Source organism: Setaria italica, chromosome II (genome assembly GCF_000263155.2).
Source record: "Setaria italica strain Yugu1 chromosome II, Setaria_italica_v2.0, whole genome shotgun sequence".
Lineage (NCBI taxonomy): Eukaryota > Viridiplantae > Streptophyta > Magnoliopsida > Poales > Poaceae > Setaria > Setaria italica.
The window spans coordinates 8,691,524-8,706,293 of record NC_028451.1 but is presented as its reverse complement, the minus strand read 5'-3'; the positions used below and the strand labels follow the sequence as shown (position 1 = coordinate 8,706,293).

General features: G+C 45.4%; 3 protein-coding genes across 4 annotated transcripts; 1 reads left to right on the top strand and 2 right to left on the bottom strand.

The window, feature by feature from the left end:
* The first annotated feature begins 498 nt into the window (after nucleotides 1-498).
* On the top strand, nucleotides 499-3,314 carry LOC101763445 (protein transport protein SEC13 homolog B). Its single transcript, XM_004955833.2, has 2 exons — nucleotides 499-719; nucleotides 2,026-3,314. Exon 2 carries the CDS (start codon nucleotides 2,063-2,065, stop codon nucleotides 2,966-2,968), a length of 906 nt encoding a protein of 301 aa, XP_004955890.1. The 5' UTR covers nucleotides 499-719; nucleotides 2,026-2,062; the 3' UTR covers nucleotides 2,969-3,314.
* A 1,302-nt stretch (nucleotides 3,315-4,616) lies between these two features.
* On the bottom strand, nucleotides 4,617-8,102 carry LOC101762767 (probable polygalacturonase). 2 transcript variants are annotated; one of them, XM_004955832.4, is made up of 7 exons: nucleotides 7,945-8,102; nucleotides 7,726-7,846; nucleotides 6,771-7,091; nucleotides 6,407-6,527; nucleotides 6,151-6,325; nucleotides 5,985-6,055; nucleotides 4,617-5,527 (listed from the first exon to the last, which is right to left on the bottom strand). In XM_004955832.4, the coding sequence occupies exons 2-7, from the start codon at nucleotides 7,741-7,743 to the stop codon at nucleotides 4,791-4,793; spliced, it is 1,443 nt and encodes a 480-aa protein (XP_004955889.1). In that variant the 5' UTR covers nucleotides 7,744-7,846; nucleotides 7,945-8,102; the 3' UTR covers nucleotides 4,617-4,790. The 2 variants fall into 2 exon arrangements, with proteins under 2 accessions (XP_004955889.1, XP_004955888.1); XM_004955831.4 differs by having other exon boundaries at nucleotides 7,936-8,095.
* Nucleotides 8,103-10,562: 2,460 nt separating this feature from the next.
* Nucleotides 10,563-12,381, bottom strand: LOC101762366 (guanine deaminase). Its single transcript, XM_004955830.4, has 4 exons — nucleotides 12,253-12,381; nucleotides 11,468-11,661; nucleotides 11,292-11,396; nucleotides 10,563-11,137 (listed from the first exon to the last, which is right to left on the bottom strand). Exons 1-4 carry the CDS (start codon nucleotides 12,278-12,280, stop codon nucleotides 10,883-10,885), a joined length of 582 nt encoding a protein of 193 aa, XP_004955887.1. The 5' UTR covers nucleotides 12,281-12,381; the 3' UTR covers nucleotides 10,563-10,882.
* Between the last annotated feature and the right edge of the window lie 2,389 nt (nucleotides 12,382-14,770).

The window sequence follows — 14,770 nt, the reverse complement described above, 5'->3', positions numbered from 1 at the left end:
CAGGGGCAAATACGTAAAGATCAAGGGCAAAATCATAATGACTTGTGAATAGTTGAGGGCAAAATTACAAAATTAGAAAATGAGGGTCAAAATACAATTGCACCTCAGAGCAGGAGAAAAAAGAAACAAAACCAAAAGGATGTATAATTTAAAATGAAGGGAGTACTATTTTTTACAATTGACAAGGATCTCTATGCTTCCTAATACGATGAAGTCCAATTACTAAGCGATTTATTTACACATATTGTAGAATTGTTAGTGTCATCATTTGTCATATCTATGTTTTTATTTTTACCTCCGGTGTACTCTAAACTACTCATCAAGAATTGTACGCTAACAGATAATTTCGTTATTTTCCGCGGTTCCTTCTATTTTATCTTTTGTTGCATATTTCTGCTAAAATTGATTATGAAGTTCATGTAGTTATTTATGAAAAATTTTAGAGTGTTCGAAGAAAATAAGAACATGTCCATCCCACTAGGCACCAGTCCACCACAAACCGGCCGAGCCCGCGGACCGCACCCTGTCCGCCCCGCCCGCAGCCTTTGTATCCTCCCCACCGCCTCCGCGTCCAACACGCCTCGATCCAGATCCGGCCACCTCTACGCCTCTCTCTCCCCCCTCCTCCCCGCCGGCGCCCTCGTTGAGTCGTCGTCCACTTCCGCCCGTGCCGGCGCGCGGCGGAGATCCCGCCGTCCGGACCTCGTCCCCGTCTGCTGGTAAGCGACACCTATCCGTATCCTTCCTCGGCGAGCTCTTCGTTTCGTCCGTCGGGATCTCCTCGTTGCGGCCGCGGAACCCTAGGGCCCGGATCGTGCTTCCTGGCGTGGAAGTGGAAGCTCCGTTCTCGCGGTGATCTGGATTAGGTTCTCAGGATTTGTGGGGGGTTCAGCGTCTCGCGTTGAGCCCGCCCCGGTTCCGCGCGTTCTAGGTAGAGTGTGGATTAATGGCTTAGGCTTTGCTTCGGTTCTGAAATTGCAATGCTTAGTTACACTGGAAGCAGGATCCTTGCCAGTATGGTCTGTGTATAATGGTGATCTCTTTGTTGGACCTAGCCTGGAAATCTTAACCAGCCAAAGATTGCGATTGCTTTGTTCAGTCGGTGTTTTTTTTTGTCAGCAATCAGCAATGGCAGCTTCTAGATCGAAAGTTCATCAGCCAACAGCCCAACAGAATCGTGGCTCTTCAAGGAATAACTGGGGACCTTTAATTCTGTTACATTGGACACAGCTACCACGGATTGCCTCTAATAAACGTGATCCGTAGCAACCCTTGGGTTTGATGCTACAATAGCTGACTAGCCAGGCCTGGATGTTCTGTGCTTGCAGCTGTTTGTTTGGAATCTTGCTGCCCACCTTGTGGGGCATGTGTTTCCTAGGGACTTCTCTGCAGTACTCTTTTGCTGCATAAACATGGGTAGTGCAAGATAGCTTGCCAGGCAAAGGTTTATGTTGGTCCTCCAAATGCCTCACCTTACTAAGAAGTGCTAAAGTTTTCGTTTTTTATCCAAACATAGTTTCTGTATAACAGAATCAGTGTCCCAGGTTTTCCCTTTCCACTATAGGATTTGGTGGAATTTGAAACACAATGTAGATACTTCTGAGATGTGAATTTGCTATTTTGATGATGTGTGAGTTGTGAATGGAAGATCCTTCATTCAGCCCAATCAATCCATTCTTATGTGTTTATTATGTTGCCCTTATTCAAAATGCTCATGATTTAGCCTTTTTGTTAGTCGTATGTTGTGGGGATCGTCCCATACATTTAGCACTATATGTTGTTGTTTCACTCAAGATTTGATGTTAATAGGTTATGTTTTATGAACATTTCCCTGCTGATATTCTTTATATCCTGATTTTCTGGTTGATGCTTAGTGTACTGGTGAAGTTAAGTTAGAAATTTGTTATTGACGTTGTTGCCGCACTGCCAATCCTTCATTGCAATTAATATTTTATTTGCTATTTTAAATTTGCACTGTCAGGCCTTTGTTCTGAATTCTTGTTGATTTAATTTAATTGCATGCAGAATTCAAACAGGCAGCAGCATAATTCAGTGTGGAAACATGGCGTCAAAGAAAATAGAGTTGGATCACAAGGACATGGTACATGATTCTGCCGTCGACTACTACGGCAAGCGCCTTGCCACTGCCTCCTCAGACTCTACTGTGAAGATAGTCAGCATTGGTGCTGCAACTGCCCCATCCCAGGTCCTTGCAACGCTGACTGGCCACTATGGTCCTGTGTGGCGTGTTGCATGGGCCCATCCGAAGTATGGTACTATCCTTGCATCCTGTGGCTATGATGGACGTGTCGTTATTTGGAAGGAGGATGCACGAGGCAATTGGTCTCAAGTCCATGCGTTTATGGACCACAAGTCGTCTGTCAACTCCATTGCTTGGGCCCCATATGAGGTTGGCCTTTGCCTTGCCTGTGCATCTTCTGACGGAAGAATATCCATCTTCACAATGCGAGCTGATGGGGGTTGGGATACTGCAACCATTGAGCGAGCACACCCTGTTGGTGCAACTGCCATCTCCTGGGCTCCAGCAACAGCACTTGGTTCGCTGGCTGGCTCAGGGGAGCTTGTTTATAAGCTTGTTTCTGGAGGGTTTGATTCTGTCGTTAAAGTCTGGGGATTTGTCGATGGTAGCTGGAAGCTGGAGGGTGCTCTTATCTCTGACATGCACACAGATTGTGTTAGGGATGTCTCATGGGCGCCAGTTTTGGGCATGGCCAAGTCGACCATTGCCAGTGGTTCCCAAGATGGGAAGGTTGTCATCTGGACCAAGGGGAAAGATGGAGACAAGTGGGAGGGAAAGCTCATGCGGGACTTTGGGGCTCCTGTCTGGAGGGTGTCCTGGTCCTTGACTGGGAACATACTGTCCATAGCTGCTGGCGAGAACAACATTACCCTCTGGAAGGAAGGGTCAGACGGGCAATGGGAGGAGGTGATGAAGGTTGAACCCTAGGCAGCGTGACACTTTCAACTCTATTGCAGATCCATGTTTCGACAGAGACGAGTTTGCCTTTGTGTTTTACTATAAACACTATATTCACTTATTTTAGTACTTTCTCATGAGCAATTATACTCTTGGATGGATGTGGGTGCGCTTTAGAATGCCACTTTCTGATTGGTGATGAACCTGCTTAGTTCTGTATATCTTTGACTTTGTTTTCCATATGGGTGAAACATTACTGCTGCCACAAGCTTACAAGTAGCGCCTCTAGCGTTATCTATTAGTAGGGTAGCACTCCTTGATGTTGTGCGTGCTGTAGTTTATCGCTTCTTCTGAACACTGTGTACATTGTTCAAAATTGATGGTGTGTTTGATTGGGTTGTGGCTTTTGAAAAAGCTGTTGTGAGTCGTGAGTTGTAGAAAAGTAGCTGTGAGAAAAATAGAAGGTTGTTTGGTTAGAGCAGCTGTAGCTTTTGAATAAATTTTCAAAATTGTCGAGTGGACCCTACATGTCATTCACAATCCACCCTACTCAACTCTCCCTCTCTCACTGACAAGTGGATCCTGCTCATCGGCTCTTTCTTCCTCCCACTGGCTAGTCCACCCCACTGGATCCCATTCTTGGAGAAAGAGATTACTGAATCCCTTTCTCCAAAAGTTTATTATAAAGAATCACTTTCAGTAAGAGAATCTGCTCTCAAAGAATCAGTTACCGTAACCAAAAGCAGAGAAACGTAACCAAAAGCAGAGAAACCAAACAAGCTCTAAGGTTGTCTAAGAATTGTCTTCCCCAAACCTCACATGTGTGGGAGATTTCAACATCGGGAACACCCTTTTATTTTAATATAGTTATCTATATGTATACTTTTTCATAATTTTGAAAACACATAAGTATATACAAATGAATTTATGTGCAGACATTCATCTAAGGTTATATTTTACTTTCTCATCAACCCACCCAAGAGCCCGAGTCACATGTGGACCTGTACCAACACAATGCATTACCACAACATCCCAGCCAGTGATTCTAGAGACAAAAAGTTTCAAGCCACATTCTTTTTTTCACACTTTTTAAGGCTTTCGATCTAAATTACATGCACAGTATCTATGAACGCACAAACTCATTCATGCCCACTTTCTGTCCTCATGCAGCATGCTGAACCTACACGTACACAATAGGGTAAAACTTTCTTTAACTTTTTCATAGTATCTATTTGTTCTTGTTAAGAACAACGTCCCCAAATAATATATCCTAGCTATTTGGGAAGAATGTCCAATCAGGTCAAAAACACCTTACAGACTTTTTTCTACTACATCAGCTTTTTATTGCAATCTAGGTACTATATACTGACACAATACAAATCTGTTGTCACAGCTATGTGCAGAAAAAGTTTTCTCCAAGAGATTTAATTATATTTGTGGGGCCCCACTAGATAAGAGAGCAGTGGAAATGCTCAATCAGTAAATGTAACATTAAGTGCCTTATAGCACAAAATTAGATAGTATAATCAAATCAACAGAATTGCAGCACGGCCTTGTGGTACAAATTTACCTAACGAAATTCTTTATCTAAGCTGCCCTCAAGAAAATTATTTATCTAAACCTGCAGGTTTGTTTGAATGGTAGATGAATTGGACATACTAATGATGATAACAGTTCCTTTTTTTTTGTTCATCAAGCCAAACATATTTATTCCATTTCCAGTAATAATCAGTACCTACCAACAAAAAGGCTTTGGAATAACATGAGTACATAACACTGATCCATAAAGTACAATTACGAAAGCATTGGGGGAAAAAAAGGAACATATGCATCAAATAGATATACTCAAAGGTTACCTACAGAGAAACCAACTTATATAAAGGAAAGGATTTAGCAGTCGGCTAGCACTTGACTTCTGTGGCGACTGTGGTTGTGCTGCCGCTGCTGGATAGCTATTACCATCGTAGCATACTTGTCCGGGCCCAGGACTTGTTCTCAGTTGTTCACAGATCTCAGGTAACACAGAGTTTGAATACCCTTCGACAAGTGAACAGTTCCATGGATTCGTGGATCTGACACTGAGGGAAACATTTGATAAGCAAATATTGCTGAAGGGATCCCCTTGGATGCCCTGCAACATGCCCGCAACACTGATGTTGACACCCACAATATTCTTGATAGTTATGTTGCTTATGGTTGGGAGTGCATTCTTGTTGTAGTTCTCATCAGGATGTTCACCGTAGTTTCCAGTGATCCTGATGGCTATGGAAACATTTTCCAAGCTCACATCAGCTACATACACGTTTTTCACGTATCCTCCTCGCCCTGGGGCTGTCTTGATTCTGATCCCATGCACTGAGTTGACTATGCGGATACCCTCTGCCCGAACATCTGATATGCCACCTGACATCTCGCTTCCCAAGGCAATTCCAGCGCTGTTCCTTGTCTGTCCTGTGATGTTGCGGATGCTAATGTTGGAGCTAGGATGAGCAAAAGAAATGCCATATTCATCCCACCCACTCTTGATGACAACAATGTCATCGCCATTTCTGATGTAACAATCTTCAATGCAGACGTTTGTAGATGAGTCTGGAGGGTTTCAAGTTGCATTAGTACCAGACTTGGTGACGGACAAGAAATAAAAATGAAGCTATAAGAAGAAAAATATGTAATTAAGGACTTCACAATTTTGAAAAAATGAGTCAGAGAAAATACTGGTGTCATATATTAAGAGATAACATTAAAGATTTTTGAAATTTGTATAATAACTATGGTGTTTCGTTTAGTAAGAGCTCATATATCTGAAGCAAGTCAAAACTACAAATCTGATGAATATCTTGAGTACAGAACGTACAGATACAGCATGTACTCTATATTTATGTCGCACTACTTACATTTTGTCTTGCTTCACATTTAATTTGTTTTGTTAAAGCGAATGATGTCCTAAAATTTTGCATGACATTGATTCTTTTAGTAAGTGTAGAGCCAACTGCTAAATGTTGAAAACATTGCAGCCTAAAGTTGCAGAAAAAGCAAACAAGCATACCTGGATCAATGCCATCAGTGTTTGGTGAACTGATAGGTGCTAGGATCGTGAGATGCTGGACAAGTACTTGGCTGTTTATTGGGAAAAAACACTCTACATGATAAATTCACCATTGCCATTGATGGTGTTTCAGTAATAAATGACAAGAGGAATGTTAGAAAGGAACCTGCAGTATACAGGATGGATATTCCAAAATGGCGAATTTGTAAAGGTTAGATTGGAAATAACAACTCTGGTAGAGTACATCAGTTCAACAAGGGGTGGTCTAGTATAATTCAATGTGTGGTTGTGAAACCAGTCCCACCAAATCGCACCTTGGCCATCAATGGTACCATTAGCACCTGGAAGGAGCATACCTTGTCATGTACCAGAAGATTAAAAGGCTAGCCAAATGAATCGCATGATGCAACTACAATACTTACCAGTTATTATCACATCAGTAAGATTGGACCCAAATATTAAACTTTGATGTCTTTTACCAGGGAGTTCTCTACCACGCCCATAGGACGGAAGAGCATCAATAACTGGCCAATCAGATGAGTCCTGTGAATATACTCATAAGGAACACCACAACGAAATGGCTGCACAGTTGTTCCATAGAAATTTACTTATCAAAATCTGAGATGTAGTGATAGTAACTTCTGATCATTATTATTGTTACGACGTACAGGTCATTCTACCTTTTTTTTTGTTCCAGAAGGTAATTTAAAAGTACAGTGGTGAGACAAAATAGAATAATTTACTTGAAGTAGGCATGTCTACAAACCATTTGTGAAATCATCTTACTGGTGATCCAAGAATTACTGCCTCCTTGTCCAGTGACAGCGTGAGATGGCTTATTAGACTAAAACTCCCGGTCAACCACCTTCCAGCAGGCACAAACAGCTGCGCCCCGCCCTTGTTTGCAAATGAGTTGAGGTAGAAGAGTGCATTCTGAAATGCTTTCGTGTTAAGAGTTACGCCATCTCCAACGGCACCAAAATCGGTTATTGAGGCACTGTGGGGCCTTTCCACACTTGGTGTCAAGTCATTGCAGTACATGCCTGATACACTAGACCATTGTGTCTGAGCAACAAACGTTGCAAAAACCAAAAGGACTCGAAATATCTGCAAAAAATTTCAAGAGGCAAACATCATAGTTAGATAATACTGAAAAGGCATTCATTGTTAACAATCAGTTAAAGAGTTTTGGGGGAAACACAGCAAAGTCAAACCATCAATAATCAGATAAATATTTGGGCCAGCCTTGTTTTGTTTCTTTAAGTTCATAATCACATAGGAAAAAGGAGGAAAAGAAGGATGGCAACTAAGTTGTTAGCTCTGAATCGTTCAAGCTAAACTTGTAACAAGTTGATTTTGTTTTTGTTTTCAAGTTCAAAGGGTTCGAGCATGAAGAACACAGCAAGTGTGGACCTAGCCTAAGAGACACAAGTAGCAATGTAGCATTCCACTTCTGCCTACAGAAAGGTTATGCCTCAGGCTCTCAGCACAATGCCCAAACCCATGGTTTGGAAATTCAAGGAACTGCCAAATTCTGGTTTGGGTTACTGGATCATTTGATTCGTTTGCCCCCAAATCTATCACAATAACTCCTAGGACACGGAGCGCACAGTTGAACAAACACCCCCTCCCCACAACTCCAGCAAAGGAGCTGAGAAATTCTCTCGCAAAGAAAGGAAATACAAATACCAACTGCAAGAACGCAATTCAGATATCGAACAGGAAGTCATTGTCCCCTTACAGTGGCGGATCCACTCATCTTCCTGCTTGAATCGAGCACTCTCTCCCTCCCTCTCCACCAGTCACCGAATCCCCATCAACACAACCGCGCCGTCAGTTGGAGAACCCCGGGTAAGACAGACCTGCAAGAAGCAAGAACCGCAACAGCTCAACGAAGGGCTTTTCAAGGAATCTATCAAGAGCAGAGGAGCAAGCGAGGAGCAGCGCGCACTTCGCTCACCGGAGGGGACAGCGCCGAGCAAGAAGCGACACTCCTCCGGCAGCGAACCCCTCTCGGCTCGTCGGCTCGTCGCCTCGCGGCACAGCTCAAAGCGAAGCGGCGGCGGCGGCGGCAGGGGCAACAGGTCAGCAGGATTAGGCTGTGGAACAGTGTGAGTTGATTTTACAGTGGTGATTTTACCGGCTGTGGATTAGTCTGTGAGAGGCAGAGAGGAGAGAGGTAGAGGAAGATAGTGGAGTGTGCGTGAGTGTACGTGAGCGTTAGCGTCTATACTATGTGATTACTACAGCTCTTATGTGATTGAATAAAATAGTTTTTTAAATGCAGCTCTTACGTCCGGACGCGACGGACGCTCCACCAAAAATATTTGGTGTGGATCCCACAAACACCTTCTTTACTCCCACATTATTCTCTCTCCCACGAGCCACGATCCATCCTTATCCTTTCTGAAGGCACCGCCGCCCGCACCTGTTGCCGCCGGTGCCCCGAGCTCGACCCGCCGGCCATGGAGGCTGTCGTGCCCGTTGCTCACCCCGTCCCCCGGCCATGGCAGGCGCTGCACCCAGACCACGCACCCACCTCGCCGGCCATGAAGGCCACCACACTTGGAGCTCGCCACGCCAGCCATGGTGGGCGCCGCGCCCGAACCTCGCCCCCGCCTCGCTAGCCATGGAGGCCCCACGCATGTAGCTCGTCGTCCGCATCCTTTCGGGCATGGCCCCAACCTCCTCTGCGTTGCCTCCCGGAGCTCGCCGTCCGCCGCCTCCCGGCATGGCGCATGGCGCGGTGGGGCTGTCAGTGAGCAAGGCCAACAGCCATGGGCGCGCGCAGCAGGAAGCGGTCTCCATGGCCGACGAGATGTTTCTGCATGTTGCAAGCGTATGTTTCACGTGTTTCGGATGTTTCAGAAGAATGTTGCAAGTATTTCATATTGATGTTGCAAAGTAGATCTAAATGTTGCGATGTTGCATATGCTTCGCACACATGTTGCAAGAGTTTGACGTTGCGGTGGGAAATTTTTTATTTGGAAATGTTGCATGAAATATGCGCTTGATGTTGCGGTGGGAAATTTTTTAATCAGAAACGATGTTTACATTGAACGATTTTTCGCATATTTTTCAATATTGCAACCTCATACTTTCGATGTTGCAGATGTTGTTTTTGAATGTTGCAACGGAGCATCCGATGGGAAAGTTCCTATCGGATGTCGAGGCGCTAGCAACACCCTTCTTAAATCACTACTGGGGAAAGCCCCATCAATACCGATTGGGAACTCCCTTTAGTACCGGTTGCGTAACCGGTATTGCTAGTTCGGTATTAAGGGGCCTTTGGTACCAGTTGAAATAACTAGTACTAAAGGTATTAAAAATAAAAAAAGAAATCCCACCCGCGCCGAGTTGCACCCTGTCGATCTGAGCCTGAGCCCGACCCTCACCCCTCCCCCCGTCTGAGCCCGAGCCCCACCCTTCCCCCCGCCGCCACCCTTGCCTCCCGCCGCCGCTCGCAGCTTGCTGCCGCAGATCCTCGCTTGCCATCACCCGTCGGCGCCTCACCTCGCCTCGCCCGCCGTCGCCTCACCTTGCCCACTCGCCCCGCCATCACCTCACCTCGCCCCGCCCGCTGTCGCCCGCCGCCACCTCACCTCACCCCTCCGCTGCTCCTCACTGCCGGTGAGGGTGAGCAGAGGGGGGAGGGAAGGGGAGGCAGAGGAGGTGCCGACGGCACAGGAGAGGAAGGGGGAGGGGGTGGTGCTGAGAGAGAGATAGAGGAAGATAGGGGGAGGCGAAGATGAGATGGGAGCGGGTGGTAGCGGGCCGGGGGGGAAGGATAAGGTGGATGGGAGCTCCTTTGGTACCAGGTGGAGGCTCCACCCAGTACTAATGGGTGACCTTTAGTACCAGTTGGAGCCCCCAACCGGTACCAAAAGGGATCACGGGAGATTCTTGGGGAAATATCCGTTAGATCCGGTACTTAATGCTCACATTAGTACCGGTTAAAAACCAACCGGTACTGATGCAGTAGACGAAAGGTGTATTTCCCAGGAGTGAATGTGCATTAGATTTTGTACATCTTCTAAATTCTAAAGTGTTATTAATCGTTGTTTTGCGATTGACATGCTCTATACTAAAAGTGTGAAAATCATCAATGTCGATTTTGTCTCAAATATGGATGCTATTCATATTAAAGTTTTGTTGGTACCACACCCCCCTTTTTTCCTAATGATTTGAGATATATCCTTTCTTGTGCGTACCGGGGAAGGCGTGTATTTCTCTCGTGCCAGTGTGCCACTTTTACTCTATACCTCCATTTTCATTTTACCATTGTTATTATTTTTTCAAACGTAGTGCAAACATAGCTTATGACTCGTATTAAAAAGCTGAGCAGTCAAAGTTTTATTTTGGCTAGTTGTGTTGTGCGCGAAACATTTCCTTTTTAAAAAAATCTAATGCCTAAACTAATGTAGCCACAATTATCTTGGTAGGTAATGTCTTGTTACTGCCATAAGTATATCTATTTTATTAGCATCTTCTAAGAATGTTGGAGGATCTTTCCTCGTCAGTTTAAACTTTTTGTTGAACTGGTTGGTACAAATGTGTGGCACCAAATATGTGTGGCACCAAATATGTCCTCGCTCTCGATGAGCACATCATCTACAATTAGCCATAAATGTACAGATAAGTTTCACCGTAATAAGAAACACAATCAACTGAGCTGCACTTATTAGCTCACATTTGCCATTGTAAATATGCTTTGAAGCGGTAACTTGGGGAAGTCGATCTTTTCCCTTGACAACATTCATTCAATCCCCCACTAACGTTCTATTGATGGGACGATTCTAAAGACGCAGCGCAATGGACCATGTTCCTGTTTATTGACAACTTAGTACAATCTTCATCACTGGATGTGCACGGCCGGCACAGATCACACATTTCAGCTGCTAGTTCCACAGACAACGAATCACCATTCCCTTGGCCTTCTCAAACCATCCTCCACCTGTTCTTCTCCGTTGCATTGCTTCACCAGGAATTTCCCATGGCTTCTCAAAGACCTTATCGGCGATCCGAGCAGCCTCGCCCTGGACCTGCCTGATCTCGATGCCGGATTTCCGGTAGTACTCGACGAAAGCTTCTGGGATGGAGGCGTCGAACCCGGCGGCGACGGCCGCCTCCGCCTTGGCTCCATACACCACCTTCTGCATTGCAGGACGAGACGAGCAATGGTGTGAACAATCATCTCCAGCTACTCGTAATTTTGGCCTTCTTTTATTTTTTTTCCAAGAAGTTAATCCTTGCCGTTCCTTGTCAAACAAAATAAAACGGAAACAAAGGGTATTTTTTTTCGTTAACCTTGATCTTGGATGCCCGAATCAAGGCGATGCACATCGGGCATGGCTCGCATGACGCGAAGATTTCGCAGTCTGAGAGGTCGACTTTTCCCAGTCTCCTGCACGCCTGAAACGCGAGCAGAGCACGGTTATGCCATGCGAGGAACACACGCTGGCACACAGAAATTATTGTTTTACCTGTCTTATTGCTGTCACCTCAGCGTGTGCCGACGGATCAGTGTTCTTCCTAACCAGGTTGTGGCAGCTGACTAGCACGGCATCGTCACGGACGATGACTGCTCCGAAGGGGCCCCCGTCGCCGCGGTCGACTGCCCGGTAAGCCTCGCAGACGGCCTCTTTCATCAGCTTGTAGTCCCTGTCCTGCGCAGCCGCTGATCAGCAGAAGCTCATGTTAGAAACCCGTGTAAAACTAAAAGAGCCCTGCAGAGAATTGTGCAAAGGCTGGGGACTGTAAAAAGGACAGGGATCGAAACTCCTTTTGGTGATTAGGAAAGATTCTTCATGAGAAGTGATTACGTGGTGGCTGGATTAAAATTTTAAGGACAAAGTGATTATGCGTGGGAGTGGTCGTGGATAAAGAGAATCTGTTTTTTTAGCTCACAGAACTTTATTTCATCTAAGGGAATCTCCTAAAATCAACCTGAAAACTGCTCCAGAAGCTCTGCCAAATAGATACGAATTCACGAGAAAGAAAAGAAAAGAAAAGCACAGCAAGCAACAGTAAATTAGCTTGTCTTGCTGTCAGACTGAAACGCATCAGGCAAAATCCCCAGTTCGTCCTATCCTATCGATCCCAGGAGAATCCCCTAATGAATCCCAACAAAGAGGATCCAAAAGGACATAATTCAGTTTCGAGGACCCCAAGTTCAAGGTCGGCTGGCCATCAAAATCGGCATTGCGGCACCAGTTCACAACTTCCTATGTATGCGTGGAAGAGGGAGTGATAGGAAAGATACGCATACCCTGGGGGGGCGCCTCCATGGACGCCATGAGCGGAGAGACCGAAGCTCGAGTCCCCAGCAACGTGTGCGCAGGGGAGGGAGGGTGGGTGAAGACGGGCAGACGGCGGTGCCGTGTGATGCGATGGTTGTTGGGTCGCTATCTCGTGACCAACGAGAACCTCACTTGCGACGTGTTTGATTCTCTAAAGTTCAGTCGTTGTCGCAAATAATATTAAATATGAGTAAAACTAATTGCTAATTCGCGAATCTATCAAAGGAGTGTTTGGATAGTAGGTGCAGTGTCACATCGGATGTTCGGATGCTAATTAGGAGAATTAAATATGAGTTAATTATAAAACTAATTGCAGAACCCTGTGCTAATTCACGAGACAAATCTATTAAGCCTAATTAATCCATCATTAGCAAATGGTTACTGTAGCACCACATTGTCAAATCATGGACTAATTAAGCTTAATAGATTCGTCTCGCGAATTACACTCCATCTGTGCAATTAGTTTATAATTAACCTATATTTAATACGCCTAATTAGCATCCAAACATACGATGTGACGGGTGCTAAACTTTAACCCCCTTAGCCAAACAGCCCTTGAATCTAATTAATCTATCATTAGCAAATGATTACTGTAGCACCACATTATCAAATCATGGATTAATTTGGCTTAATAGATTCGTCTCTCGAATTAGCCTCCATCTGTGCAATTAGTTTTGTAATTAGCCTATATTTAATACTCGTAATTAGTATCAAACATCTGATGTGGCGGAGGCTAAAGTTCAGACCCTAAGAAACAAACACATCCTTAATTGGACTCTTGTGTGTTTCATTTTTTTCCTTACTCCTCTTTTTTTTCCCACCAAATATTACTATATCTGTTCACCAAATGAACCAATTAAGTTTAGTCCCATGTAAGGGTGTTTGGATACACCCCACTAAAGTTTAGCACCAGTCACATTGGATATTTGGATGCTAATTAGGAGTATTAAACATAGGCTAATTACAAAACTAATTGCATAGATGGAGTCTAATTGACGAGACGAATCTATTAAGTCTAATTAGTCCATGATTTTTGCTAATGACGGATTAATTAGGTTTAATAGATTCGTCTCGCGAATTAGCACAGGATTATGCAATTAGAGCATCCGAACATCCGAACACTGCCCCCTAAGTCTTCCTAATTAATCAGTTTTAAGGAACACCGTGTTTAGGTCCAGCGACAGTTCAAACTTCATCAAAATGCGCCTAAATTCACCCATCTCCCTTTAGTAAACGAAAATTTTTCTGGGATTTTGCATGCTTTGGGCACTAGTACAAAGTCACAGCTGGAGGCATGGATTACAAAGAAACACACAACAGGCCATACGACGTCTCAAGCTACAACTCCAGACAACAGAAACATTGGCATGGCAAATTGGCAATGGCATTGTTACTTTGCCTTTCGCAAACCATCCAACTTTTTTTCGGATGCGTCTAATTTACGGCCGACCCTAGCTATTCTTTTTAGGCAAGATCAGTAAACATGTCCGTGCGTTGCTACGGGTAAAAATTTTACATAACTTTAGGATTAACAGTAATATAAAAGCACAATGCATAAATTAAATCAAAATGCACCAATAAACATGAAAATTGCATTGAGAACACTAAAGAAAAAGCTTCGTGAATTAAGGCAAATAAACGGGACTGTAAACCATAGACCCAAACAAACCTATATATGAGAAACTTTGGACGGTCACCACTCACCAGCAGCTAGCTATGCCTATACGGGAGAGAAGGAAAAAAAAGACTGCCAATCCAGCAGTTAGCAGAAACATCCGCGTACGCATGTCTTCCCATCCGTTCTTCCTTAACAGTCGCGTACGCATGTCCTCGATGCCATCCATTCTTCCTCACAGCCTCCTCGACGGAGGAACCGATGCTTCCGCAGAAACAGCAGCGCAACGACCCTGCGTCTTGCCTATCCGGTCGTAGAAGGCCTGCACCCTCCATCCTATCTTGCTGGCGAGATACTGCTACGACATGCAGCAGCAGGCGCATGAGCAAGTGCATGTGCGGGGGCGTGCAGTTCGAGCACGTGGCGCCGCGGTGGTGCTGGATGTATGCGGTCGTGCGGGGCCCGTGGTGGCAGCGGCCCTGGATGTATGCCGCTCGGTTGGGATCCGCCATCCATCTATCCTGACCTCGTCTATCTCCCCGCGGCGGATCTCCCTCACACGCTCGGATCGTCGGCGGTGGGGATCGAAACCGAGCTGTGGTTCGGTCTGTGCAGCGACGGAAGTACCAGGTGAGCCCACGAAGGTTGCACCGAGGAGCCCGTGCGGCGGGCGTGTCCCAATCTTGTTTTGTGGAGCCTGCATGTTAGCCACGTCCGTCCCATATTCATGGCGAGGCGCCGAGGCGAGCGGCACAGCACTCATCGATGTGCCGAGCGAGGTGGAGCGACGCTTGCGAGCGAGACACGCGAGACCGGGACGTTGAGACTCCCGTTGGCACCGCTGCCCGTTGTTGCCACAGAGTACAACTTCC